A 27,862-nucleotide genomic window follows, 5' to 3' on the forward strand; every position below is an offset into this window, starting at 1 on the left:
AGGTCTCCACCCCAGCCACCCCTGGAGTATCCTTTGAGATGATACTTGTGTTATAAGCCAAATTTTTTTCACTAGATAGAATTCTCAAAACTAAGTTGGACTTGTTTATTAACAAAGTAAGAGACCAATGAGCAGACTGGGAAAAACGAGGACTAAAGTTTCTTCCAGAGATGCCATGTGGGGGACTGAGACACAAGGGGATGGTGCCATCCATCTCCGCATATGCAACACATGTATACTGATGTCTTCTAGGTGCCAGGCACGTGAGAATGCCTTGATCTGTGCCCATGCCGAATCTGTCTGGCCGTATATTTCCCTTTTGGAGAGTTTGTGTCAGGATGAGCATAGTAGAGTGGGAGCATGGAAGCGAGGGTTTCAGGCGGAGAGGGTGTTCATCTTCAAGATGGAGCACAGACCCCAGACTCTGGAACCCAGAATGTTACATTCTTAAAGTTGAGGCTTGGGAGGAGGTGGAGGAGGAGGCCTTGCCTGGAGGGGAAATTAAGGGAAAGGTTAACTTTTAAGTGAGATTGATCTCGAAAAATGAGCAATATTCAGTCTGCTTATGACAGAGAGCTCAGAAAAGATCATTAGCCATGGTCCCTACGCAGTGACAGTCACTTGTCCACCACAGACACACTGGGCACTGTGATATAGTGGAAACGAGCCCTGGGCCAGGAGGCCCACCAAGCTTCACCCCTACTAGCTGCACGTTGTTGGGCAAGTCAGGTAACTTCTTGGATCTACTTTTTCAAACTGCAAAATCAGATTTACACTACCCGACAGAATTGCCATGATGATTAAATGAGACAAAGGGTTTGAAAAATGCTTTGGAAAATACTTTTAGGTATTGTTATCATTTCTCAGGCAGCCTTACAATTTGCTCTGGTAATGACAGAACTCAGAGCATCAGTGGCCTCTTGTCGGGCAGGATCCTGAGGTTTGAGACGCTGGTCCAAACGTAGATCAGCCTCCCGGAGCAGTCCTGCCTCTCTCCATCCCAGGGGCTGGGAGGCCAAGTGGAGCACCAGGTCTTTCCTCTCACCTGAATAGGTCCTTCAGTGAGGTTACCAGATTTAGCAAAGAAAAATACAGCCTCTCCAGTTAAATCTGAATTTCAGATAAACAACAAGTAATTTTGTAGTATAACTACATCTCAGGCAGTATTTGGGACATATGATACTAAAAAATTCTGTTTATTTCAAATTCAAATTTAACTGGATGTCCTATGTTTTATCTATAAATCCTACCCCCAGAGGGGTAATTCTATCCTACCCTCTTTGACCACTACTAATGCCCATAGGCAGCCTGACAGTGGGCAGGTGGGGGACACTGCCACTATGTTGATTAACCTTGGGGGCACCGTCCACATTCATCTACTCATGCTCAAAGGGGAGCCTCACAGAACACCATGAGAACAATCCCCACCGGACTGGAAAGTCATTAGCACTGTGTAATACGGCAGAATGGAGGAGGCACCTGTGGCTAGACTTTTGACCCTCCCTCTATAACATTTAAGAGTCTAGGTCCTTTGTATCCTTCAGATCTGAGTTCAAATCTTCTCTCTCCTGTTTACTTCCTGTGTATCTTTCCTAGTCTCACTTTTCTCATCTGCAAGATGGTAACAATGTCATTGCCTTATAGGGGCTGTAAAGAAAAAAGGAAACGATGGGTGTGAAGGGTAAATGCAGCTCCAGGTACCCATGAGCACTCAATAAGTGGTAGCAACAGCAGCAAAGGGGGTGTTCATATTTTTGTCAGAATTGCCCCACTCCATGTTCCCTCTCTTCCTCCTCCCTCCTCAGTGTTTCTTCTAATTCTCAGTGTGTAGACAGAGCCTCAGATTTGTTATATTTTAATGAGATTTTGAATCTTTGAGCTTGAGCAAACACCTGGGGTTGGTGAAGTCAGCTCAAGTAGACAGGGACCAGAATGCTAGAATATCTGATGGGTGGTTTCCATCAAAACGGGCCAGTAAAGCAGGTCCCTGGAGGAAGTGCAGGTGGAAGAAGTGGGTGAGGAATTTGCTGGGAGGTGGTAATCAGGGCCACACCAAGTGCCTGGGGCAGGTGGGGGCCCTTATCAGGTTTCCAGGAGTGGCTGGCCATGAATCTGTGCTCAGCTTCCCCTCCTAGGGTCCAGCTTGCTGCCCCTCGTAAGTGGGAACACAGTCACTCTCCTGGGATCTGCTGCCTGGAGCCGCTATGCCAAGCTCCTCTCCTATTCTTGGGAAGTCAGAGAGGTAACATGAGCTTCGTGACAATTAAGGAAATGTCACATTAATTGTTACTTGGGAAATTCTGTCTCCATTCTGCACCACTGCTAAGTATGACTAATTTCCTGATCCCGGGTTTGACTCCCTGGCAAGGGGATTTTTCTCAGTGAGGAGAGATATTGAGAGCTATAACATTTTGTAGCAATTCTGAGCCTCCTTCAATGCTTTCTTACTGCCTTTCAGGGGATACCGGCAAGCTGTTTGCAAACTTTGCTTTTAGGTTTATAGAAGCAAGTATATTACATATTGTATTTTATACTACACAGCTCTCCTGCCTCACTACTATGATTGCCACCTGAGACCTATACTTCCCATTTATAATCACAAATTTAAAAGATGAGGAATGTCGCCTGCAAAGAAAGCCAGAAACACACGTCAGAGCTGGAAAGGCCTCAGAGACCTTCCAGATCAGCATCTTCCAAATAAGCTCATGGAAGTCCAGAGAAGGCAGGTTGCCCAGAGGTATGCCTGGCCAGTGAGTGGCAAGTTTGGACCTAGAACCCATGCCTGTGCCTTCTTGGCCAATGCTCTTTCCTCTGAATCAGGCTGCCTCTGGTAAAACATCCTCCCATAACTCCAGGGATTTATTTGGCCTTCAATTCCCCAGTTCTCTGTGGAGGGCTAGAACCACTATTCTACAGCCACATTAAATGACTTGCCTTAGCATTCCGGGCTGAGTCAGGAGTGGAGCTTGGATTAGAACTCAGGTTTCTGAGTTCCTGGAGCAGGTTTTCTCCAGCCCCATCATTTACACACCATGACACTTCCCTCTAAAACAGAGACCGCACCTGACCTCTTCCTCATGCCCTTCCATCCTTGTCCACACTCATTGTCTGCACTACCCAAGAGAGCCACCCAAAATTGCACACTTATCAGCTAACATTTCATGCCTTAATCTTGTCAAATGCCTGGGCCAGCTTTTAATCCTCAACTCAGCACCTCTTCTTGTTTCCAGGTGAGACTGAGAAATAAATTATAAATTCAGTTAAGTTAGGAGTTCATGGGAGGATGAAGGAAAATAGGAAATCAGAACAACATAGGAAAAGGAAGAAAGAGAGAGAGGAAGATGGCAGTGTGTGTGAATCAATCCATTAATCCATTTGAGGATATTAACCACTTATCACCTCCTTGGCTGTGAGAGGAAAACACTCTTCTAGGAGTCAGACGAAAGAAGAGATGAAGAGAGCCCTCCTCACGGCGTCCCCACCCGGGTTTCTTTCATGCTTACCTTTTTCTGCAGCAATGTCTTCTCGGCAGCAGTGCCCACCCCAGAAGGCCCAGCAGCAGCAGGTGAAGCAGCCCTGTCAACCACCTCCTTTCAAATGTCAAGAAACGTGTGCACCCCAAACCAAGGATCTGTGGGTTCCCCAGGCCAGGAAGCACTGTCCATGCAAGGGTACTGCCATCCCAGCCCAGCAGAAATGTCCCTCGGCCCAGCAAGCCCCCAAGAGTAAACAGAAGTAGGGATGGACCAGAATACCATCTGCCCACCCTCCAGGCTATCAGATGGAGCCTTCTCTACTTCCTGCTCCTCTTCCTTCCAGCCCCCAAATTTGTCCTCGTCTCCAACCTCCTCCTACCTTGGCTCCAGTGAAGAGTCAGGAGTTCTTCCCATGGAGCACCTTGTCACACACACTCCCTTTGCTCCAAGTCTCCTACGCCCCACCCTGATGCTCTCTCAGTGGACGTGAGAGAGGCCTCATCTTCTCCACCCTCCAGCATGGGCGCAGCTATGGCCCCATCCAGGTCCCAAAGCAAGGAATACATCTGGACTTCTTCTAGGGCTCCATCCTAACTAACGGGAACACCAGACAATGATGCACAGCTTCTGTCTCATTCCCTTCCCCAACTCCTTCTCCCTGAGTTTCTCTCCTATTTCCTCCCCTAATAAATCTGTGCTTCATGTCATTGTCTATGTCCTGGCCCCGGTCTGTGGTCCATTCATTTGTTCGGAGGGGATATTTGGGAGAAGTAAGTGTGCAAGTACACATGGGCCTGGGATTGCATCCTCCTGGGCATAGCTGCTCTGGTAACTAATGACGGAGGAGGTTAAATCCTGATGCACGTCAGGTAAAAGAGGAGGAGAGAAAGCCCAAGGACTGTTGACAAGAGTCTGGGAGACTCGTGCTAACTAATCATATCTAGGGAAGTACAAAGGGAGGAAAAGTTTAACTCCTACCATCAGAAGCCCCCAGCCTACCCGATGAATGTGATTTTTGCCTCTTGGAAGTTGTCATTCTGAAAAAGCAAACAAAACATACATAAATGATGTAAGAGTACGTCAAAGCACTTCAACAAACATGTGCAGATCCATCTTCCATGTATTTGTTTATTTCTTGACCTTTCGTTTACTCATTAACTCACACTCACTCCTTCATTCACTCACCCATCTCTATCTAGCAAGTTCCAGGATGAGTTCGGTTCTCCACTCCGCCATGCTGATTTCCAGAGCTATCACCACATCGTCCATGCTGATTCTCAGTCTACTCTGGATGTCACAGTCATTTTCTTATGCATGGAAAGGTGTTCCAGGGATGGCCACGAACAGGGCATGTGCAATTTTACAACTGGTTTTGTCATTTAGTTCAACTTTGTACGGCTTATGGGAGACGTCCATTTTTACTGCTGGCTTCCTAACCCAGGTCGAGACTGGCTGCCTATAAAACAAAGTGGCAGCAAAGCTTCCAGATATAAAAAGAGATGAATCTTTGAAAGAGAGACCCTGTGGGTCGGGGGAGGAGGGGCGGCTCAACACACAGCCAGACTTTCTTCTCTTGAGTTTTATTTTTCTTGGGATGTGCTCACTGAATCCAGTTGCCACCATGGGAGACAGCAATAATCAATTTCTTCTTCAGTTAACACACTGGCCTGAAAAGGAATTAATAACCATTTTCATCCTTTCCCCTTAAAATCATCATCCATGGCTGATTTTTCCAAGTAGAAATTACTTTAAAACTTAGCGGGTACAGATATTAGCTGGGAAAGGCAAAGTATAGTAAAAATAGTTAAGATTCAGAAGCAAATGCTTCTAACCCAAAGAATTCTTTGACAGTCTGTCTGAGCCTCAGTCTTTGCATCCTGAAATAACTTTTTGAAAGTTATGACTTTTAAGATACCAACTGATTAAATAAAACTGGAGTGGAGAGTGGAGCCCAGATAGGGATATTTTTTTTAAAAATACCAGATGATGCCAGTTGCACCCAAGATAGAAAAGGCATTGGCTTTAGAATCCAGTGTTTCACAACTTGTATGATCATAAAATCCACCTGACAGACACTTTATGAATATAGATCCTGAGGCCCCTCCCCTAGCTGTTTCTATTTCATTCAGACAAGAAGTTGGCACTACGTTTTTAATAAACACCCCAAGTGATTCTTATGCTTGGGTCAGTTGGGAAACACTCGTCCATGATGGGTACTGGATCCCAGAAGCTCACAGAATGCTGCCTATCTCCCCACGAGAATTCATAAAGGCTGGGACTTCATGCTTGACAGTTGTCTGTCATTCAGCAAATATGCGTTAAAGAAATAACTGACTGACTACTTCACAAACCAAGAAAATTATGGAATGTTCTGAGCCACTGGAAATGAGTTTCTAATAATAGATGTCCTTCAGACCCTAAGAAGAAGAAATGTACTTGATATCTAGTATTCATCTATTACGCTCTAGTCACTATGGTAGTTGTTTTACATATGTAATCTCATTTAATAACAGCTCTGGAAGCAAATATTATCATTCCTAACTAATAGGTCAGATAAATTGAGATTCATAAAGACCTCAGAGTCACAGTGCTGGATTTGCATCTTGGCCCTGCCACCTATTTGCCGCATAAACTTGGGCAGGGGGACTTATTCTTTGGGCTTCAGCTTCCACATCTGTAGAGTGGGTGTAATGACCTGTTCCTCATGCTGCTACTGTAAGGATTACTGTCAAGCAACTAGAACAAAGTCTAACACTTTGTAGGTGCCAATCAAATGGGAGCTATTATTACTAAGAAACTTTCCCAATATTACACACACACACAGCTAGTAAGGAACAGAGCCAGAATTTGAACCCAGGACTTTGTGTTTTCAAACCTGTGATCTACAGAGGCCACTCTGCACTCTGAAGATGCTTGCTTTCAGAGGTGGATCAGGGACAAAGCAGGCAGAGCTGAACAAACAACAGGGAGAACCAACAACCACAAACAGCAGTCATCTCCAAGGGGGTGTTGGACCCTCTGTGGAAAATGTTTAGTGATGTGGTTGTCACTGTTCGCCTTCAACAGGCCAAGGAGCAATGAGTGATCGGTGGGGGAGAATGCCTAAGACATTAGTCTGAGCCATCCCAGGTTCCATTTCAACACCCTCAATAAAAAATAAATCAATCTGTCTTTGACCATCCATACTCAGAGAAACTCCATCTCAAATAGGCAATAGATAGGTAATTGATCAGTTCAACTGTGGGAGAACATCAGGGCCCAATCGGTGTCTCTTCTAAGAGTAGCCCTCTAGCTTATAGAATGCCCACTAGTATTGAGAAGCAACATGGCAGAGTTGTTAAGGGACTGTATCCAGGTACATCCTATCTTTATGACCTCTTGGGAGAGTTACTTAACATTTTTCTTCCTCAGTTTCCTTAGCTAGGGCATTCCCAGGTCACTGCATGATCACTGACAACTTTAGCCACCTCCTGCATCCCAATTCATATAAAGCATGGACTGTGCAGCCACTGTCCAGTAACTCGAGGTATAATCTGACAAACATGACCCTTGAAAGTTTAGTGGAAAAAATGAAGGAGGATAAAGCCATCACAGAGCCTATGCACATTGCTCCACCGATGAAGGGCGCCCTCCCTTCGGGTTCCTCACACATACACACAAACACACACACACAATGTGAGCAGAAAAAGGGAAACACACAGAGAGTGGGAAGAAATTTCATCTGATTTCAAGTGGAAGGAGAGGAAAGAATGAGACAAATTAGCAAGAATTATTATGCACATTTTTAGCCCCTTATCCTAAAAGTGTTTGAAGCATCATTTCAATTAATCTTTACACAATCTTGTGGGTATAATTTAAGGTTTCCATTTTAAAGATGAGGACATGAAAGTGCAGAAAGGTTAAGTAACCTGCTCAAGGTCATCCAACTAATCAGGGCATAACAAGGCTTTGAAACAGCTGGTCCAGACACTGAGCCTGGGTCCTTTCTTTTCTACTCGCCTCAAGTAAAAGAAGTCAGATTTAAATCTTGTCCAGCCCTTCAGGGACTGGGAAGAGCAAAGGAGGGAGGGGGTGTGCTCTGTTCTTAGGGAGACAGTGGTACAGACAGGGAGTCAGGTACCCCAGGTTTGTCTGATTCTGCTGGAACGAGTCCCTTCCCTACCCCATTTGTCTCTTCCCTTCAGCAGGATGAAGGGTTGGGGGGAGGCTCTGCAATGCTAGGATGTCTGTGCTCTCTCTGCCTCCGCATCTATGCTTGCAACCTTCACTTCTCCTGCCTGCTGAGCCAAAGTGTTCAGAAAGCTTATAAACACCTGGGATCTGGTGTTTCTTCCTCCTTTTCCTCTTTTTCAGATGGGGGACCCTGTGTGTAATAGAGATTTTTTTCCTTAATCATTGTGACATAAATTGGGCAGCCAACATTCTAGTCTCCCTAGCTCCTTGCAGTGTTCAGGGGGAGGGTGAAAGTAAAACTCTCAATACTGCCATTTCTGGATGTTACCGTATTTTAAATATGGGCTCCTATGGTAAAGTGACTGGAATTTGAATTCTGCATGACGTTCTCTGCATGCTCTGGGCCCTGGGAAGTAAAGGAGGAGAGAGGGACCTAAGTTGGGAAGATCCTGATCATCGATTAGGCTCAGGACTGCCGTCCACCCTCTCTCTGAGTGAGTGGTGAACAGAGCTAATGCAGGGTCTGTAGCTGGTCCAAAAGGGAACCACTTTTTGACCTGGGGAGAGCAGCAGCCTCCTGTGTCCTAAGGAGGGGCTCCTGTGAAAGGCTGAGAAATCTTGGGAGATGACCTTTCCATCAGAAGTCTTTCCCTTTCCTTATATGGGGAGTTTGTGAGGCCAGATTCACCAGCTAACCCAACGCTGATACTGAAACAGAGTTCCTCCAAAGAGGTGAACAGACTTAATACTAACCACTGAGCGAGCCTCAGATAAACAAACAGGGAGAACAATGTCAGAGGTCAAGGGAAAGTTCTAGAGTCAGGAGCCAGAGCAGCATTGGGTGGAGTGAAGGAAGCACAGGTCAAGGCAGGCAGGAGAGTCCGGCCAGGGCGGGGTACCAGGTGACAAAGATATTCCTTTGCATCCGGGGCCAAGGCCCAGAGGGAATGGAGTACCCCAGCTTCAGAGCTGGGTTCAGATCCTCCAGGGCCTGCGCCAAGCTGGGTGGCAGGAAGAGGAGCAAGAAGTAGGTTCGTTGGGGCTGAGAATCCTACCAGATGCAGCAGAACATTCTTCCTGAACTCCCCTGCCAGGGGCTCCTGAGAGAGGGTTTGGGGAAAAGAGAGGGACCCGGCTCAAGCCTAGAGGGGAGCTAAAGTAAGGCAAGGGGCTTGGAGCTCAGCTGTGGTTGTGGAGCTGGCACCAGCCCAGAGGGAGATGGGTCATTAAACTTCCTGACAGTGAAGCACCATCTGTCCTTTGCTGAGTTCTTATTTCTCTTCTCAGCTCATCCCAAAAGATGAGGAACTTTCCAGAAATCTCTGGGCCTCTCTTCGCAAATAATACCATTCATTCCTTCATCCACTCATTCAGGCAGTCTGTCATTCTATAATCGCCAGCTCACTGAGCAGCTACTGCACATTAGGCACTGTTTGAGGATGGATATGGACCAATGGCTATGGGGATACAGTGGGAGGCTGATTCAGGACTCAGTTCATGAGAGGTCACCCAGCTGTGGAGCCACAGGTGCTTCACAAACATTAAGATGTGTGTTTGGGGGCAAGGGAGGGGAATGAGAAGGAGGAACTATCCTCCACACACCTGGGTTTTAAGAATGATTTGGATTTTCCAAAGGCCACACCTAGTAACAGATTGTGTTTTGAGGGCAGCTCTGAACCGGTGACTTCAGTTTCATGTTATGTTGGTCAGTGAAAATTTCTGGTGTAATGACTCAGGGAATCCCCGTTCTTGTGTCCCCAGAAAAGAGAAGCCCATGGAAAGGAGAATCTTCATGGAGGGAAGGCATACCCAGGCAGGTGTTCAGGGGCTACTCACCTTCTGCCATTGTCAACATCACCACCGGTCAGGGTAGCCAGGCTCTGTCACTATGCCACCCTGGAAACTCCTCCAGAGAGAAAGTAACTCTGGTTCAAAGCAAGAATTTTAGCATTTTAGCCTGTCCCTTCCTCTCTCACACCCTGGTCCACTGAGTGATGACAAACTGAATGAGTCCCTCATTTCCACCTATGCTAATTCATGCCCCCTCCTATTTTTAGCACAGCTAGAAATACCTTCTGGTTATCCCCAAAGCCACTTCAAACATTAAGCAGCTTTATTCTTACTTAAGCTTTATTTATCTCAGCAAAGATTAAGGGCTTACCCAAAAGACATGGCTCTTTCTCTCTTTTCACATGGCCATTTATGCAAAGCTTCCTGAGGACTATAAGTAGACCCAGCTCCTAGCCAGGAAGTCTAAGCTCCCTCTTTCCCCCTTTAATCATTTTTCTACCAGGGCTTAATGTCTTCTATAGGCTTTACGAGTAGGGAGAGGTTAAGACAAAGGAGAACATAGGATTTCTGTGTAGAATTCCTTATCTCATGGAGCTTGTTGTTTAACCTTGGGTGAGTTATTTCACCTCTTGTGTGCTCAGATTTACCCGGCATCACTTGAGGAGTATGGATTAAAGGTTCTCTGGGCTCCATTAAATTAGTGGCTCTGAACTAGGCTGTATCTCACCCTAGGGAGTTCCAAGTCTGTTGAGAGGAAATGATCTCCATACTCGGATAGCTCCTGGAATGAAACATGCCTCACATATATTAGGGTCCCCCTCAATATTTGTTGAATGAATAAGGAAACAAATATTACCATGCGAACACCATTGTTTTGAGCAGGCACACTCTGATGCTCAGAGGGCCCCCAGGAGATGGAAAGCCAGAGAGAGGGGGAAAATATGGTGGCCAGCAAGATCTCCAGGTGTAGGGGCTGGAGTTGGAAGTGGATAAAAGGAAGGGGAGGACTCACCACTGAGGTCTCCGTGGATGGGGTTGGGGTAAAGGTAGTTACAAAAATCTTTCAGGTTTTCAGGTCATGGGTGATAGGTGGTAGGATTAGGAAGGAGGAAAGGGCCATGGCCAGAAGGTAGGGTAAAGTAGAGTGAAAAGGTTATCCCAGAAGAAGAATTATCCCTTGAAAATCTCTCAAGTAGGAGAGGGGTGAAGGTGTGGTTGGTGAAAGCAAAGCAGGTTTACCCAGATTAGCAACCAGTCAGGGAAGGGTGGAGTTGGTGGGGGGGGGGGGGGAGGGGGGGTAATAATTAAGTAGTTCGATGGAGTTAGAAGAAAGATGGGGGAAATAGACAAGGAGTTTATAATCAGTCAATTCCATGATCTCTAGCATCTATCTACCTTTATGAAAGAGACAACTCATGCCCACCTCCCCTTCCCACTGGTTCATGTGCCCCAATGTTTTTCATCCTACAGAGCAAGAGGAACAACCATCTTCAGGAAAAAGAGAGCAGGAAGGTGGCAAGACCACAAAAAGACTCAGATCTCCCTCCAGGGTTAACCTGTTAAACCTCCAGGAAGCCTGTGGCTCACCCCTCCCCCTACAGCTGAGTCTAAGGGCGAGGGTGGCCATGGGAATCAGGCCCAGGTGACATCATTGTCAGACAGCAAGTGCCAAAAAATATCAGGTGGGTGGTTTTCATCACAAAAGCTGAGCCAACTGGTAATTGAGGGGAGTGGGGTGAATCATGTTTGACAGGTAAGGAATGAAAACAGAGGGGCCTGAGGTGATTCTATTTCCGTGAGGCAGGGCTTATTTATCTTATAAAAAGCCAGCTTGCCGTTGACTTTACACCAGACCAGAGAGATCAGACATCCCATTCTTCTCTGCATACCAGGTGAGTCTCTGATTGGAAACCATGTGAAATTCTTATTTATTTTTTCATTATTAGGAGTGGGACAAAGGTAAGAGAATGTAAGAGAATGGCTATAGTGTATTAATTAGAGAGGGAGAATGTTGGGAGATCTTTGTTTTGACTTCAAGCACAGCTTGGGTTTGAAGAGACCTTAGAGGTGGTTCGGTCAGCCACTTCAGTGGACAGCTATGGAACTGGGGGTGGGGGAAGGGAACGGATCTGTGCAAGTTCCCACAGGAAGTTGACAGCAGAATTAGAACTAGAACTCGGGCCCAGGGCACTCTCAGCAGCACCACTATTCTCTGTTTAAAATACCTATTATAACAATTTTAATTCATTAGATGGACCTTCACTGAGCGTTTATTACATTTAAGGCACTATGTTAGGCACTTTGGATAACAGACCAGTATGGAACTTACTCAACAAACTTAGAGCCTAGCAGGGAAGATAACGCAGACACATAAATGGATGAAACACAAAGTTGATGGTGAGTGGTGTAAGGAGAGAGGAGAAGGGAAGGGCCGTGGCAGCTGGGAGAGACTTGCTCAAGAGCTCTAGTGATGGCACATGACATGAGCCATAATGGAGAAGTATTTGGACAAGCAGAGATGAGGAGGAAAGCACGTCAGAGGGGACTGTGTAAGCAAAGGCCAGAGTGACGTCTCAGAAGCTAAGGTTCATGCAGAGTCATCCTGTAAGTCGTGAGTTGTTCTGTGTGGTACTAGGAGTGGGCAGACTGCAGCTGTTTCTAAGACAGCACTTTCCAAAAGACCTGATTTGTGTTCTTGAGTACTTGCCAGTGAGGGATGTGACATGTCTGGGGAAGAAAGGGAGCCAAGGAATGAACCTCCACTGAAATGGAGCAGAACAAGTTGCATTTAAGCTCCTCCTCTTGAAAGAGCCCAGAAGTTATCAAAGCATATTTTACTCTCAAGCATAGGTGGACAGCCAGGGGAGAGGAGAGGCTCTCTCTTCTAAAGGAGCCTAAAACGAAACCTATTTGGCATTGAATATGCCTTCTTCCCTAGTTAACTCCTGTTTAAACATCTGTCTGTCTCTAGTCCGGCCTGCTTTGAAGCATGAGTTCCCAGCAGCAGAAGCAGCCCTGCGCCCCACCCCCCCAGACTCAGCAGCATCAGGTGAAACAGCCCTGCCAGCCTCCACCACAGGAAACATGCGCCCCCAAAACCAAGGAGCCGTGCCACACCAAGGTGCCAGAGCCCTGCCACACCAAGGTTCCTGAGCCGTGCCACACCAAGGTGCCAGAGCCCTGCCACACCAAGTTTCCGGAGCCGTGTCCCTCAAAGGTCGTTCTGGAGCCAGCCCAGCAGGAGACCAAGCAGAAGTGATGTGGTCCACAACCAAACCCTTGAGAAGCCGACCACCAGACACTGATTCTCCTCCCCCATTCTGCTTATGCATCGCATTTACAGTCAGCATGATGTCACTCTGAGTCCTAACCCCTCCCTCTTTTCACCCTCTAAAAAGATGTCCCTCACACTTACTCCTGAGCCTCTGAATAAGGCTGAAAGCCTCACTGGCCGAGCTAGTTTTCTAGCTTTTCAAGGCCCATTGAAGAGGGATTTAGGGGGGATCAAGTGAATTTTCCCTGCTCTGCTCCCATTAAATCACTTTTAACTCCATCGCTGGCTGTGTGTGTTAGTGGCTGACTCAGGGTTCTTCATTGTTCTCGTAACATGAAGCAGGGACTGCACACAGCGAGGGCTATAGCCAGAAAGTCCCTGATTCTGGCACTGGGAATGTGTGTGTGTGTGTGTGCGTGCGCGCTCTCATGTGACTGCTATACTCACAGGACATTCCTGGGCTGGCACTGCAAGAGCAGTCAAGGCCACCCAGAGGCTGTTACTGTGGGCAGCCTCAGCTAGAGCAGGGCTTTCTTCTTGCCCCTGAGTGAGTCACACCTGAATGCAGATGGTGCCTGCTTCAAGCCGTCCCTGACTCTGAGTCCTTGCTCCCAAATCACCCTTATTCTGTTCAGTTTATGCCTTTATTATTGTTGTTATTATTCCAAAGAAATAGTGCTTCTACATATTCCAACATGATTTTCTTCACTCATCCTCTCTTCCTGATGCCCCCAACACATGGGGCCAAGCACTTAAACACTCACAGACACAAATACACATCCACCCACATCCAAACACACACCTATCCACACACTCAAACACAGACACACACACAAATAGACTCCTACACACACACAGATCCCCAAAATCACAGGACGCACACACGCACATATACATGCTGATTTAATCACCTCAGTCAGTCTTTTTCCTTCACTGAACACCCAATATGAAGATCCTGATGCTGTAGCGGGAAGAAGGAGAGAAGGATCCACAGTTTCTGCCCTAGGAGAAGCCTAAGAGCGGTGAGCTTCTCCGCCTCCCCACGTAGACACACACTCACACAAATATGCACTGACGCAAAAGCACACATGCACTCTCTCTCTCCACACATACACACAAAGTAGAAGATAAAGGCAGTGCATCAATAGTAAAAGAAAAAGGAAAAGTTTAGGCAAGTTTTGGAAGGAAGTGAGGTTAATACAGATAAGACAAAAGTCAGCATAAAGTTGTGGAAGAACAGATCATTAAGATATAAAATATTACTGTGAAAGGAGATTTAAAGAGCATGTGGCACAGCCCATCCATTTTCCAGATAAACAAACTGATATCCAGAAAGGGGAAGATAATTCATGAAGTCACCAGAAACCATGTTTCTAAACCACATCCAGAGCCCGGCTCTTCAGATGCCAACCCTCTGTCTCTCGCCCCTGCAGTCCTGTCTTCTTGAATTTGCTGGTGACCAGTAGGTTTGAAAGGCTCTGCTGAGCAGGTCTGGGATACCAGGGAGCTGCCTCTAGAGGCTGGGAAACCAACAGAATTCTCAAAGGGGCTGTAGTGTGTATTGGGGAGTGAACCCCATTTACTGACAAGGTAGATGGTCCGTAATATCGAGTGTGTGTGAGGCAGGTGACAAGCAGCACCTGTGTGATGCACAAGCATTCTGGATAGGTTTGGAAAGAACTCCAGAGAAACTCAGAGACTGTAAGACAAAAACTGTCCAGCAAAGTTTTACAAGCTGATATATAATTCTCAGACTGGCAGGAGAGAATAATGCCACTTGGGTCTGTAAGGTTTGCACAGTTGAGAGATTTCAAACTGCTACTCATCGGCATGATGGAAAATGTCAGTAGTATCTCTAGAAGAGATCAACATTAAAGAGGCAAGCTGTGACTGGGGACTCTGACTAGTGATTCACAGCTGTTACGGGTGGAAAGTCAAGGAACCGTCTTAGAGGGGAGTTGAGCAAAATTAATCAAAACCCTTAAACATCTGCATACACTTGGCATTCCACTGGGAAATATGCATTCGTGTACACAATGATTTATTTATAAGGATGATCACTTCAACACTATATATAATAGCCAAAAAAAAAAAAAAAAAAAAGGGAAAGATGGGAGGGAAACAGCATAAATTCCCCAAAAGAGAAAATTGTTTAAATAAGTTATTGTGTATCTACGCCATGGAAGACACTGTGATCAGAAAATAATAATATTTAGTCATATGGAAAAGTGTTAGACAATGTCAAGATCATGTAAAATATTATGACATGTAATACATAGTTACATTTTTGTGAAACTGTGTGTGTATATATGCATAAATTTTTAAAAATCTGGCAGTAAATACAGCAAAACATAAACAGTGGCTATGTTTGGCTAGAGAGCAAAAGGTATTATTTTATTTTTTATATATCCCTATATTCTAAACATTTTCTACACCATACGTTGAAATTACGTTTATGTCTAACACTTCTTTTACATGTTTTAAAAACTCAAAGCACTCCAAGATGTTGATGAGCCACAGAAAATAATTTTTCCAGAACTTTCCTGAAGCCCTGCAGCAGTGTCCAGGCCAGCTGCCTAAAAGGTGGGGAGAGGAGCACCGTTAAGCCTTATTTTTAATGATATCCCACACAAACCCCAAAGCAATTCTAAATCTTTTCATGGGAAATCTCCCAGAACACCAGTCCCTCTGCCCTACTCACAACCAAGGACTCCAGTCTTGCCCACTGACTTTGAACCTGCGGCCACCAAGGGTTAAATGAGTTTATCTGGCAGAGGTGGAGTTATTCTCCCGCTCTGAGCTCCTCCTCTGTCCTCAGCTCCCTTCCTCTCCCATAAGTAGAATGCCACTCTCCCAGCCAACAGTAGAGGGCAGGACACTACTTTTGTGTGAGGAATTTGAGGTACAAACTCCACACAGGTTGGTGAACTGCAGGTTCACAGCTTGGTTGCAGATCTCACCTGTGCAGATAAAGAAATGCACATTTGATTCTCTTCATGGAGATGTCTTGGTTTCCTCACCCTGACGTTCCTCTGTCCTAGCAGCATCCTGAGCCTCCACCTGTGCTGAAGAAAAAAGATCCTATCTGGCTTAGATGAGAACTGTTCAGTAAGGGAGTTCCCACTAGACTACGGACTGTTTCCTCCTGTTTCTGACTCAGGAGAGTCTCTTTCCTGGGGGGGTCTATGCCGAGCACTTTCTCAGTTGGCTTCCAGCATCTCCCTGTGTAACATACTTGCTTCTCCACCACGTTGCTCCTGCTGTCCTCTCTTTGCCTCTCTTTTCGCTGTATATTTAACACTCCTCCACCACTACCATGCCTACACCTCTGCAGAACCAATATCTGCCAAATAGTAGGAGCTTATTTGATGTCTGCTGAGATGATGAGTAGTGTATACCCTCACCAGATGATGCTGTGGATTTAAGGGGACCACTCTGAGCCTCACTCTTTGAACACTCAATAGCCACTGTCGGGAGAGGCTGGGCCTCCAGTCCTGAGCCTTTGTTTTGTCCTAGCAGTATGGCTGCCCAATCCTTTTAGGAATATCAGAAGGCTTGTGTGCGAGTTGGATAATAACAGCCCAGCAGTTCCACTTCTCTATGAGTGGGGCTGCCTGACTCTATAAATAGCTATTCCTCATAATTGCCGCTCTTTTAAAATTTTATTCTTGATCTGTATTAGGGAATCAAGTGACCTGGAATTCTTGGTATTCATGTCTTTTTTTTTTTCAAGAAAACACATGACAGATATCAAAGTATGATCTCTTAGAACAGCATCTGCATCATTTTCTAAATCACTCTAGTTTCATGGCACATGCCAATGATAATTTCTCCTGAACACAATTTAGAATTTGAATCCTGGAGTTATTTACTGCAGTCAACCAACACTCGCTGTTTCACAAAAGATGAATTTTCTTTGAATGATGACAAAAGAATGGAGGATCTTTATAATATAGAACAAATTGCTGAAAAGAAAAAAAAAAGCCAAAAAATAAGAAATAAGAAATCATCATTATAATCATAGATTCAGGTGGTCAAAGAATACCCTCATAAACTAGACAGGGAACTTCCCAGCTCATTATATGAGTGCTGATTTCTCTTGCCTCTGCTAACTCCTTCACTTGTTTCCTTTGAACTTTCCAGAATTAGAATAAAAGCAAGTGGGTGCAGCCTTTTCTGTTACCACCTGTAATTCTACCCGAGTGTCCTGAGCCGTGTCCCCTCTAGAGCTTAGAGACCTGGACCCCAAAATGCCCAGTACCTTACGCACCTCCACAGAGCTCATCAGCATTTATTTTTTTGCTGTCTACCTATCCAGTGCTCGACACCTCCCCAGTGTCCACCTGCACAGGGCTCACCTTAGCACTAGCCATTTCCACAATGCCAGCCAATGTATTGTCCTATGAAACTAGCTGTAGTGCCCTCCAAAAAAGCAGGAAAAGCCTCAAAAGCTTGTAGGACTAAAACACAAGAAACATAAATGGTTCTTTCTTTTGGAGGATTTCTACCACATCCCCTTCAAAGCCTGTTATAGTGACATGTGGCATCTTCAATAGGTTTCATTCATGATTTCCTTGGGATGATATCGAGGAATGACTTCTTTCTTGAATTTGTTATCAGAGAACATTCCGGGAATCAGCTGAGAAAACATCATCTGTAGCCATGCAAACTTTCAGATTCTTGTGATGTCCTATACAACGTTCTATGAAGATGGAAATGTTCTTTATCTGTGCTGTCCAATACAGTAGCCACCAGCCACATGTGTCTGTTGAGCACTTGAAATGTGGCTAGTGTGACTAAGGAACTGAATTTTTAATTAAATTTAAGTTTAATTAATTTAAATTTAAGTTTTCAAATATATATTAATTCATTTAAAATACCAAATGTAAATCCATTGCAAGTTAACATAAAACAACTATATTTTCCTGAACAAAAGAATTAGTTGTAAGAGTAGTACTGTTTTAAAAATATCTTTAATGTCTGTGTTAGGAGAAAATAGTTGATTTCTCATATCTACTTCTTCATTCAGTCCAATGTGATATACTGTTTTGTCTGAAGTATATGAAGAAAAGCCAGCCTGAAACAGATATGTAGTTGGGAAAGAGGAGGATTTTAATAGCTCTTTCATATAATTGTGGACTTTTTTGACACTACACCAAAACTCAGCAAATAGTAGTTTCCTAAAGATCAGCTGCAATGTGAGATCTCAAACTGTATTAACTGTTTGTATTTTGTTACGCTAAAATCTATTGGTCTGAAAAGAAGAAATAAAATGGTCTCTATTTGCAGACAGCATGATTTTCTACGTAGAAAACGCTAAGGAATTTTTTTAAATCGTAGAACTAATAAGTGAACCTGGTTGCAGGATACAAGCTCGACACACAAAAATTAGTAGGATTTCTACATACTAACAGTAAAGAAATAGAAACTGAAATAAAAAATGCAATTCCATTTAAAATTTCTCTAAAGAGAATAACATACTATAAATGTAAAAAAAAGTGTACAGGATTTGTATAATGAATGTAAACAATACGGGTGAAAGGAACCAAAGAACATCTCAATAATTGGAGAAACATACTGTGTTTATCTATTAGTTGACTCAAAATAGCAATGATGTCAATACATTCTAAACAGAACTATAGGATTAACACAATTCTTATCAAAATCTCTGCAAGGCTTTTTGTAGACACAGGTAGGCTTATTTTAAAATTCATGTGGAAATTAAAATGTCCTGGAGTAGCTAAAATAATTTTGCAAAAGAAGAAGAAAATGGAAAGATTCATTTTTTCCAGTGTTAAGAATTCCTATGCAGCTACAGTAATCAAGACAGCATAGCTCTAGTGGAAGCGTGGGCACTTTCATCAATGGAACAGAGTAGAACATCCAGAAAGATAGGCCAAATTAATTTTTTTAATGAGACAAATTTGGTTTATAACATTGTATAAACTTCAGGTATACATCATATTTTGACATCTGTCTAGAGTACATCGTGTTCACCACCAAAAGTCTAATTTCCATCCATCACTGTATGCAAATGCCCTTTTACCCTTTTCGCTCTCTCCCCATCCCTCCTACCCCTCTGGTAACCACTAATCTATTCTCTGTATTTAGGTGTGTGTTTGTTATAGTTTTGTTTTATCTCCCACATATTAATGAAATCATATGATATTTGTCTTTCTTGTGTGACTTATTTTGCTTAGCATAATACCCCCAAGATCCATGTTGTTGCAAATGGCAACATTTCATCTTTTCTTATGGCCAGATAGTATTCCATTGTATATATATAACACATTTTCTTTATCCTTTCATCTGTCGATGGACACTTAGGTTGTTCCTAAGTCTTGCCAATTAACTTTTGATAAAATTGCAAAAGCAATACAATGTAGGAGGTATCGCTTTTTCAACAAATAAATGGTGCTACAGCAATTGGACAGCCATGGGGAAAAAATTAAACTAGATTTAAACATCTCATTTTATACAAAAACTAACTCAAAATGTTTCATGTACTTAAATAAAAGTTATAAAACTGCCAATTATTTAAAAATAGGAGTAAACTGAGAAAGTACTGTCCTCAGCCACACTAACTTTTCCAGAGAGTCCAAAGGCACTTAGATCAAGTCCAACCTTCTTACAGTGATCCATCTGTCCTTCTGTGCTCTGGGCATGGCAACAAGTTCAGGAAAGAAGGCTGTCTCTGTTAAGGGTCATCCCCAGGAGAGTGGAAGCTGATGCTTGGTGAAGATGCAACCTCTGACACGTGGTGAGAGGTGAGATGCCACCTGTCACCATAGTTGACTGTACATGTGTGGACTTCATGTCTATCTATTCTGCTCCATTGGTCTGTATGTCTGTCTTTATGCCAGCACCATAATTTTTTAATTATTGTAGCTCTGCAATATAGTCTGAAATCAGGAAGTCTGATGCCTCCAGCTTTGTTCCTCTTTCTCAAGATTGTTTTGGCTATTCTGGGTCTTTTGTGGTTCCTTACAGCTATTATTGAAAAAACAAAAGGTAGGTGTTGACAAGGTTATAAAGAAATTGGAACCCTTGTACGCTGTTGGTGGGAATGGAAAATGGTGCAGCACGGGAGGGAAAAGTATGGAGATTCTCCAAAAAATTAGAAATAGAACTACCATAAGATCCAGACTTCCCACTTCTGGGTATATATCCAAAAGAATTGAGATCAGCCTCTCTAGAAGGTATCTGCACTCTCATGTTCATTGCAACACTATTCAGAACAGCCAAGATATGGAGCAACACAAGTGTCCATCAATACACGAACGGATAAAGAAAATATGGTCTATCAACAAAATGGAATGCTATTTGGCCTTTAAAAAGAAGGAAACCCTGCCATTTGTGACAATATGGATGAACCTATAGCACATTAAGCCAAGTGAAATAAATCACAGAAGGATGAATACTGTATGATTCCATTTATATGAGGTATCTAAAATAGTCAAACTCATAGAATCAGAGAATACAATAGCGTTTTTCATGGATGAGGCGGTGGGGGAAATGGAGAGTTGTTATTCAATGGATATAAAGTTTCAGTTGTGCTAGATAAGTAAGTTCTAGAGATATGTTTTACAACACAATGCCTATAGTTAACAATATGATATAGTGTACTTAAAAATTTTAGAGGGTAGATCTCATGTTAAGAGCTCTCACAACAAAAAAAAAAAAAAGAGAGAGAGATACACATGCAAGGAAACTTTCTTGATTGTGGTGTTGGTATCACAGGTTTTTGCATATGTCCAAACTCATATAATTGTACATATTTAACATGAAAAAAAAGGTATATCTCAGAAGGGTTTTCTCTGGGTCTGAGAGAGGGAAGCATTATCTATCAGCTCATGTACTCCATTGGTGAAGTGTGGCCATCGAGCGTTAACTATTCAAGCCTGTTCTTCCACAGATGCATTAAAAATTCCCATAGACATCTCATGCTGTGGCTTCCTGGAACCTAGGATCAAGAAAGGAAAGGCAGAGTCTAAGGGAATGTGTGGGAATGAACCATATAGACATGACTGGCAAAAGAGCAAGACCCAGAAGATTTGTAGAGTGTTTAAAGCTACCCAGTACCATCCACATACAAGTCCCAAGGAAAGCCCAGGCCATTGATGTGGGAAGAGTGGCAGCCTCCTGCCACCAGGAAAGGGGGCCAGGGGGAAAGATCAAGGTACATCTGAAAGTAAGTCTGTATGGGGACCTCTGTCTGGGGGTCAGTGTTCTTAGTGTGTGCAGTGCTAGTGAGGAAACCAAGTTTCTCTGAAGGGCAAAAGGAGCCTTAACACTCAGCCACTGAGCGTGCTTGTCCAAACAAACAGGAATAACAGGGTTGGGGTAAATTAGAAGTTCTAGGGGCTGTTGCCAGAGAGGTATTTGTTATGGTAAACAAGACATCACGTAGAACAGAGCAGGAGAGAGTCCATCCAGGGGAGGAAGACAGGATATGAGAAAGGAATTTCTTCTAGGACCACGGTCCATAATCAAGAAAGGATACATGAAAGACCCACATTCATACAGAGGAACAGGAAGCAGATTCCCCTGGAGATAAGAATCCCAGGTGGAGCAGCAGGGTCTGGTCGAAGCTGCCTGTATTGAGAGGATTCCTGAGAGGTGATTTTGGAGAGAAGAGGGACCCAGACCCAACTGGAGAGGAGAGCTAATGTGATACCAGAGGCTAAAGCTTCAGTGTGACAGTGTCACTGGCCACACCCCAGAGGGAGGCACTGGTCAAACACCAGCAGAGAGGAAAACAGATGGGTGGGGAAGGAAGCAGGAAAGCGGGTGGTGAACCCTCACCCTCTTCTCAGCTCCTGCCATGAGCCTGTCACAAGGGAGTGAATCATTTTCAAGAAGTGGCTTTATGATTGACAAAGCATTTTATAGACATCCTTCTAAAATAATGCTTTTCTCTCTCTCTTTCTCTCTCCCTCTCTCCTTCCTTCCTTCCTTCTTTCCTTCCTTCCATGAACCTACACATCTATTAGGGAAAGCAACAGTTGCCCATTGACTGAGCATCTACAAGACAGCCTGTGAGGATAAAATGCAACTAGGGCATTGGGGAACTGACAAAAGGAGCTCATGGTGGTGGCTGTGCCTGGGACTCAGTTTCATGGGAGGTAACACAGAGGTAGAGCAGTGGGAAGGGAGGAGCCATCCACGTGCCTGAGTTTTAAGGATGTTTAGATTTCCTAGGGGCCACGCCTAGTAAGAGGTTGTGCATTGAGGTCAAATTTGGGTTAGTGACCTTTGTTTCAACTCATCATGATCAGAGGATATGGTTGGTGTATGAACTCAGGGATTCAGAGCTCTCTTCTTTCTGTGTTGCCCCTAAAAAAGACAGACTCTATGAGAGGCAAGGTCTTCAGGGTGTGTCATCACGTCAGACAGATCCAGTCAATCTTTACTGTCCATTTCTAATGACATTTACTAGCTGAAGTCAGGATGGCATCTTAAGCCTCTCTCCAGAGTGAAAACAATTCATTTCCAAAGCAGGGGTTTTAGCCTTTTCTTTCCCAAGCCTGGCTCCTCTGAAAGATGGAATATCAGATGATTCAATTATTCCCTCTTATTGAATATTCACTTAAGTGAGTATCATATGATTCACTTATCTTTCTTCAGAGCCGTCCAGAAGAACCAGCAGTGCCTATTGTTCATCTATACATTCACTTAGGCAACTAAAGTGCTCAATAGGATTGCTCTGAGCTAAAGATTAGGGTCCTGTCCAACAGGCACGGTTGTTTCTGGTCCCAGAAGCCCAGAACATTCCACTGATTTAACTCATAACCACCCAAGAATCCTATTGCCCAGAACAAACTCACCACAAAGGGTGGACAGTGAGGACAGGTGCAGGTGACATCATTGTCAAAGAGTAAGTCAAAAAAATGTCAAGCCTGAGATTTTCCTTACAAAAGCTGGTATGAAGATAGATTACTCCCCCCAAATCTCACTTCCTTAAGGCAGGGCTCATATTCTATATAAAATGCCACCTGGCCAGAGACTCCACGCCAGACCCAAGAGGCCAGACAGCTCGAACTTCTCTGCACACAAGGCAAGTCTCTCCACTTGGAACTTCTTAATATTTGCCAGTTATATTTTATTTGATTGGGATCTCTTTGCTATGTTAAGGATATATTTAGTTAAAACGCAATGGCAATTTGTGTTTAAGGTGACTTTATAGATCTTTTTGACTTCCCACTCAGATTACAGCTTTGGAACTCGGGGTCAGAAAAGATGAGTGGTTCTTTTAAAGATAGCTATTAAATTAACAGGAGGATATGGACTACAGCCCATGTCCGGTGTACTCTCAGTGGTGTCTTAATAGTTCCTCTAACCGGTATAGAGAGTTCGCAATATAGAAGGCACTGCATTAGCTATTTAGATGTTCAAAATATATGTTTTTCTTTACTCCATAAACCTACAATCCACCAGAGAACAGAATATGTGGGTGTAATTTGCAAACATACTGCATGAAAATTGATTAGTAGAGAGGGCAAGGCAGGAATTGTACTGTGACAAAATGAGGAAGGTGACTTGGAAACTGGCAGAGAGTGTCTGAGAGAGGAGCCATGATGAGTAAACGTGTATCTACGAGACAGAATGTGAATCCTTCCAGAAAGTATGCACAGAGAGGACAATATGAACAAAGGCTCCTAGGTGGAATTTTGTGGGGTTGTGGGAGGTTTCCACAGAGTTTTCCTATGAAAGCTAATGCACTGTGTATGATGGACATGAGAAGGTAGACTCCAAACTTTTGACATTTTCGCCTTTTCAAATTACTGAAAACCTGGGACCACACAACAATCCTAGGAGCTGGCTGTTGTGTTGTGTGGCTGAGGCAGGTTTTCAGAATCACCAGGAAGAAAGGAACACAGAGAAAGTCTCCACTCATGTGGAGCAGAACAAATCACCGTTGAGTTTCTCCTCTTTAAAGTGCACAAGAATCACCAAAGTTTCTTTTGATCTCAAATTCAGGGAAACAGAAAGAAGGGGAAGAGAGGCTCTCCCTTTTGAAGGGGCATGAAATGAGACATATTTGTCATTAAACTTGACTTCTTCCTTGTTTCACCAAACCACTGAGCTTTTCTGTCTCTAGGTTCAGCTTCCTTTGAAGCATGAGTTCCTATCAGCAGAAGCAGCCCTGCACCCTACCCCCACAGCCTCAAGAACAGCAGGTGAAACAGCCTTGCCAGCCTCCACCTCAAGAACCATGTTTCCCCAATACCAAGGAGCCGTGCGACATCATCATTCCTCAGCCTGACAACACCAAGTTCCCTCAGCCTGGCAACATCAAGGTCCCTCAGCCTGGGGATGCCCAGTTTCCACAACCCGGCAACATCACGGTTCCAGAGCCATGCTACCCCAAGTATCCTGAACCAGGTCAATCTACATTTCCTGAGCAAGGTCACCCCAAGGTTCCTGAGGCTGTCTACCCTAAAGAGCCTCTGCCTGGCCAATCCAAGTTCCCTGAGCCATATCCCATAACGGTCATTCCAGGCCCAATCGAGCCTGGGACCAAGCAGAAGTAAAACGGTCCACAGCCATCCACTTGAGGAGCTGACCACCAGATGCTGAACATCTTCCTTTCTGCTTCTGTGTCTTAATTGTCTGTAGACCTTGTAATCACCCTCAGTCATAGCCTCTCTCTTATTTGCATCCTAAAAATCTGTGCTATGAAGCTTCCCTTACACATTCAAAAGAGTCCTCTGAGCCTCTGAATTATGTCGAAGGCCTTAGTGGCTTTGCTGGTCTTCAGTTGCTCAGGGTTCATCTGAAGTGGCAATCTGGATGGGAAGAATGTATGTTTTCTGCTGTGCTTCCATTAAATCTCTGTAATCCCACTCTTGGCTGTTTGTGTCATTGGTTAAATCTGCCCCTTCCTTGTTATCTCATCATGAGTAGGACCTGTAGACAGAGTGGAGTTGGTGCAGACATCACTTGCCTAGTCCTGGTCCTGTGTGCTTCCATAAGTGTGTGTGATTACATTTATGGGGCATCCTCAGAATGGCAATAGCTGTTGTATAATGAACCCAGAACCTGTCCCTTTGGGCAGCCACTTCTGGAGCAGAGTTCCACTCTGGCACTGGACTGAGTCATTCCTGAGTTCCATGGTGCCTGTTCCAAGCCACCTCTGATCCTGAGGACCCTGCACCCAAGGCTCCTGTTTACACTAAAAAAGTCACTCCTACATATTTGAACCTGATTATTCTGATTTTCTTCACTCATTTTACCTTTCAGATATCCAATACATACAGACACACACTCACAAAGAGACACATTCATTGTAAATAGCCACGTACTCACATAGTCACCCACACAAGCTCCACTCTTGTTAGCTCAGAAAATGTTGTCTTTGCTTGGTACAGATCATGTGCAGGGAGGCCTGAAACTGTGCCAGGAAGAGGATGAGGAGAATACACAGTGCATCCTCTTGGAGAATCTGTAGTCTTCTCCAGGAGATATGGTATCCATGTCCCTCTCATTCAAACATGTACACAACCACATACACTCACGCACACACACACACACTCCTAATAGTATCTCTCCTAAAATAACCCACAGAAACTTATTTAGCAAGTGATTAGAGAAAGGATGTGGGTTTTAAGTGGAGATTACAAGAAGGAGTACATGATCCAAGTAAGATGAAATATCAGCTGCAAACTGACAGCAGGTCATTAAGCTATAAAATGTCAAGGGTGAAAGGAGAGTTAAATAGCACCTACTATAGCCCCTGCATTTCAAGATAAAAAAAAAATTGATATCCATAAAGGAGAAGATTAATTAAGATCAACCAAAATTTTTTTCTAAATCACATGTAGAGCCCAGTTTTCCAGATTTCTAGTCCCTCACTTTCTCCTGCAACCTGGTCATGATTTCAAGGATGACCAGCAGATTTGCAGGTCTCTGTTCAGTGGATCTTGGACATTATGAGCTTTTCCAAAATCACCGAAGCTAAGATAAAATATCAGAAGGGCTACAGTTGTCATTGTGGGGTGAGTCCCATTTCTTGACAAAGTGGGTGGTCCATAACATCCAGCAGGTGTGAGGCAGGTGACAGATAGCATTTGAGTGATGTGCAAGCACTCCAGATAGGTTGGCAAGAACTCAGAGATATTTGGGACCTGTTAGACATAAATTGTCCAACCAGTCACTACAAAGTGATGAACAGTTGCCAAACTGGCAGGAAAAAAATGACTTATTTGTGTCTAAAAGGTATGCACATTTCATATTACTGCTGATTCCAATGGTGGAAGTATCTAGAGACAGCTCTAGAGCCACTTAAAGATAAATAGACTGATTTTTAATGGGGAAATAGGCACTATAATACACAGTTTTTATGAATATAGATTAAGCATCTTAAATAACAGCTTTGCAGGGAAGAATCAAAAGGTTTAAAGATCTACCTGAGCCGCCAAGTGTATTCTAGAAATTTATTTTCAGGAAATGCTTATGTATGTACACAAATATTTTATACATGAGGATATTAATCTCAGCGTTGCATCTAATATGAAAAAGTTGTATATAACTCAATGCATATCAATAGGTAATGGGTTCAATAATTGATGGAGTGTCTATGTGTTGAGACTATACTGCAACCATCAAAAAGAATGTTATAGAAGAATGATTAGGCTCATTGGAAAATGTCCAGATTATATTATTAAAAAAGCAGACCTGAAACAATATGAACCAAACAAAGCATCTTTTAGCAATGTATGCACATGTGTGGGTTTTTAGAAAAAAATATCCTGACACTAAATACATCAAAATACAACTGTGTTATTTCTGGCTTCTTACATGTTAGTGTTCATTTTCTTTGTTTGAACAACTCTATGCTTTTCCACATTTTACCTTATATAATATTATTTGATATATTTTAGGTTTTTTAAAACTTTTTATCATGATAGCAAAAAATATAGAAGTCAATAAAGATGTTGCTGAGCTAGAGAAAATGTATGTCCTGGCCATCCAGAACATTCTCGAAGCTCTGCAGCAGGTCTCATAAGAGCAGCCCAAGGGCAGGGGATCCCACATCCTTGTAGGGGTCGCCCATGTGTCTCTCCTCCCCACACATCGCCATCTTATTCTAGACCTTCTGGTAGGGACCCTGAATACTCCAACACCCCACTCACACTCACAGCCCAAGGGCCTCCAATCCTGCTCACTGACTTTGATAGCTGATGCCACTTTAGGGTCAAACGAACACTTGTCCCTGTCTTGCCTCAGCTCCTTCTCTTCCCTCAGCTCCTCTCCTCCTCTGTGACTTAGCAAAATAGCCACCTCTAGGCTAGAAATTCAGAGAGCAGGTGCTATTTCTGTGTGATGAGTTTGAGGTTCAAACTGGGGACAGTTTGGCAAGCTTCAGGTCCACAGCCTGGTAGCTGCTCTAACTTGGGCAGATAAATAAAAGCACATTTGGTTTCTCTTCATAGTTCTTCCTTGTTTATTTCACCTTCACTTTCCTTCATCCTACCAGAACTAAGACCTCCAAAATTCCTGAAAAAAAAATTCCTTCTTCTTCAGATAGAAAGTGACAATTGAGGGATTTCCCTGTAATTCCATAGTCCTGCCTCAGAAAAGTCTCATGGTGGGTCTAGGGCAACCGCTTTCCTCGCCTATCCTTGCCAGCCGCCTGCTTAATTTTCTCAATTCTCTCCCCTCTCTTCTGTCTCTTCCCTTTCATGCTCTATATTCAACCTCCCACGCCACCCCTGCTGCCCCACACACCTCCCCAGAACCCAGTGGGCTGTCTGGACTTTTGGGTCTTATTAGACCCCTCTGGCCCCTGACGCATTTGCAGGCACAGCTGTCAGGTGAGTTTTGCGAATCTCACCTCTGAGATCTGCCTCTGCCAAACTGCCCTGTGCCTCCGACACTACGGCTCTCATCACACTCATGCTTGCTGGATTCACATGTGACTTCTCCACTCTGTGAGCACCATGAGGGCAGCAACCTTCTCTGTCTTGCTCAGGGCAGTAGACTCAGGGTCCAGCCTGCCCCCTACCAAACGAGAGAAGCTTATTTGATGTCTGCTGAGATGTTGAGTGGTGTACACCTCTCCAAATGATGCTGTGGGGTTGGGGGGAATGTTCTGAGCCTCACTCTTTGAACCCGGATCACTCCTGCCCTCTGCTAAGTCCTTGAG

The 27,862-nt window shown here is 44.0% G+C and overlaps 3 protein-coding genes across 3 annotated transcripts; all 3 read left to right on the forward strand.

Annotated features, from left to right (window-relative positions):
• Positions 1-3,362: 3,362 nt before the first annotated feature.
• SPRR4 (small proline rich protein 4) lies at positions 3,363-3,739 on the forward strand. The gene has a single exon (XM_014864836.3). The coding sequence runs from the start codon at positions 3,452-3,454 to the stop codon at positions 3,737-3,739; it is 288 nt and encodes a 95-aa protein (XP_014720322.2). The 5' UTR covers positions 3,363-3,451.
• Positions 3,740-11,193: 7,454 nt separating this feature from the next.
• Positions 11,194-12,993, forward strand: LOC106846286 (cornifin-B-like). The gene is made up of 2 exons (XM_014865002.3): positions 11,194-11,332; positions 12,412-12,993. Exon 2 carries the CDS (start codon positions 12,430-12,432, stop codon positions 12,697-12,699), a length of 270 nt encoding a protein of 89 aa, XP_014720488.1. The 5' UTR covers positions 11,194-11,332; positions 12,412-12,429; the 3' UTR covers positions 12,700-12,993.
• Positions 12,994-22,656: 9,663 nt separating this feature from the next.
• LOC106846214 (cornifin-like) lies at positions 22,657-24,560 on the forward strand. Its single transcript, XM_014864847.3, has 2 exons — positions 22,657-22,771; positions 23,816-24,560. Exon 2 carries the CDS (start codon positions 23,835-23,837, stop codon positions 24,246-24,248), a length of 414 nt encoding a protein of 137 aa, XP_014720333.1. The 5' UTR covers positions 22,657-22,771; positions 23,816-23,834; the 3' UTR covers positions 24,249-24,560.
• The last annotated feature ends 3,302 nt before the right edge of the window (positions 24,561-27,862 follow it).

Source organism: Equus asinus, chromosome 25 (assembly GCF_041296235.1).
Source record: "Equus asinus isolate D_3611 breed Donkey chromosome 25, EquAss-T2T_v2, whole genome shotgun sequence".
NCBI classification, from domain to species: Eukaryota; Metazoa; Chordata; class Mammalia; order Perissodactyla; family Equidae; genus Equus; species Equus asinus.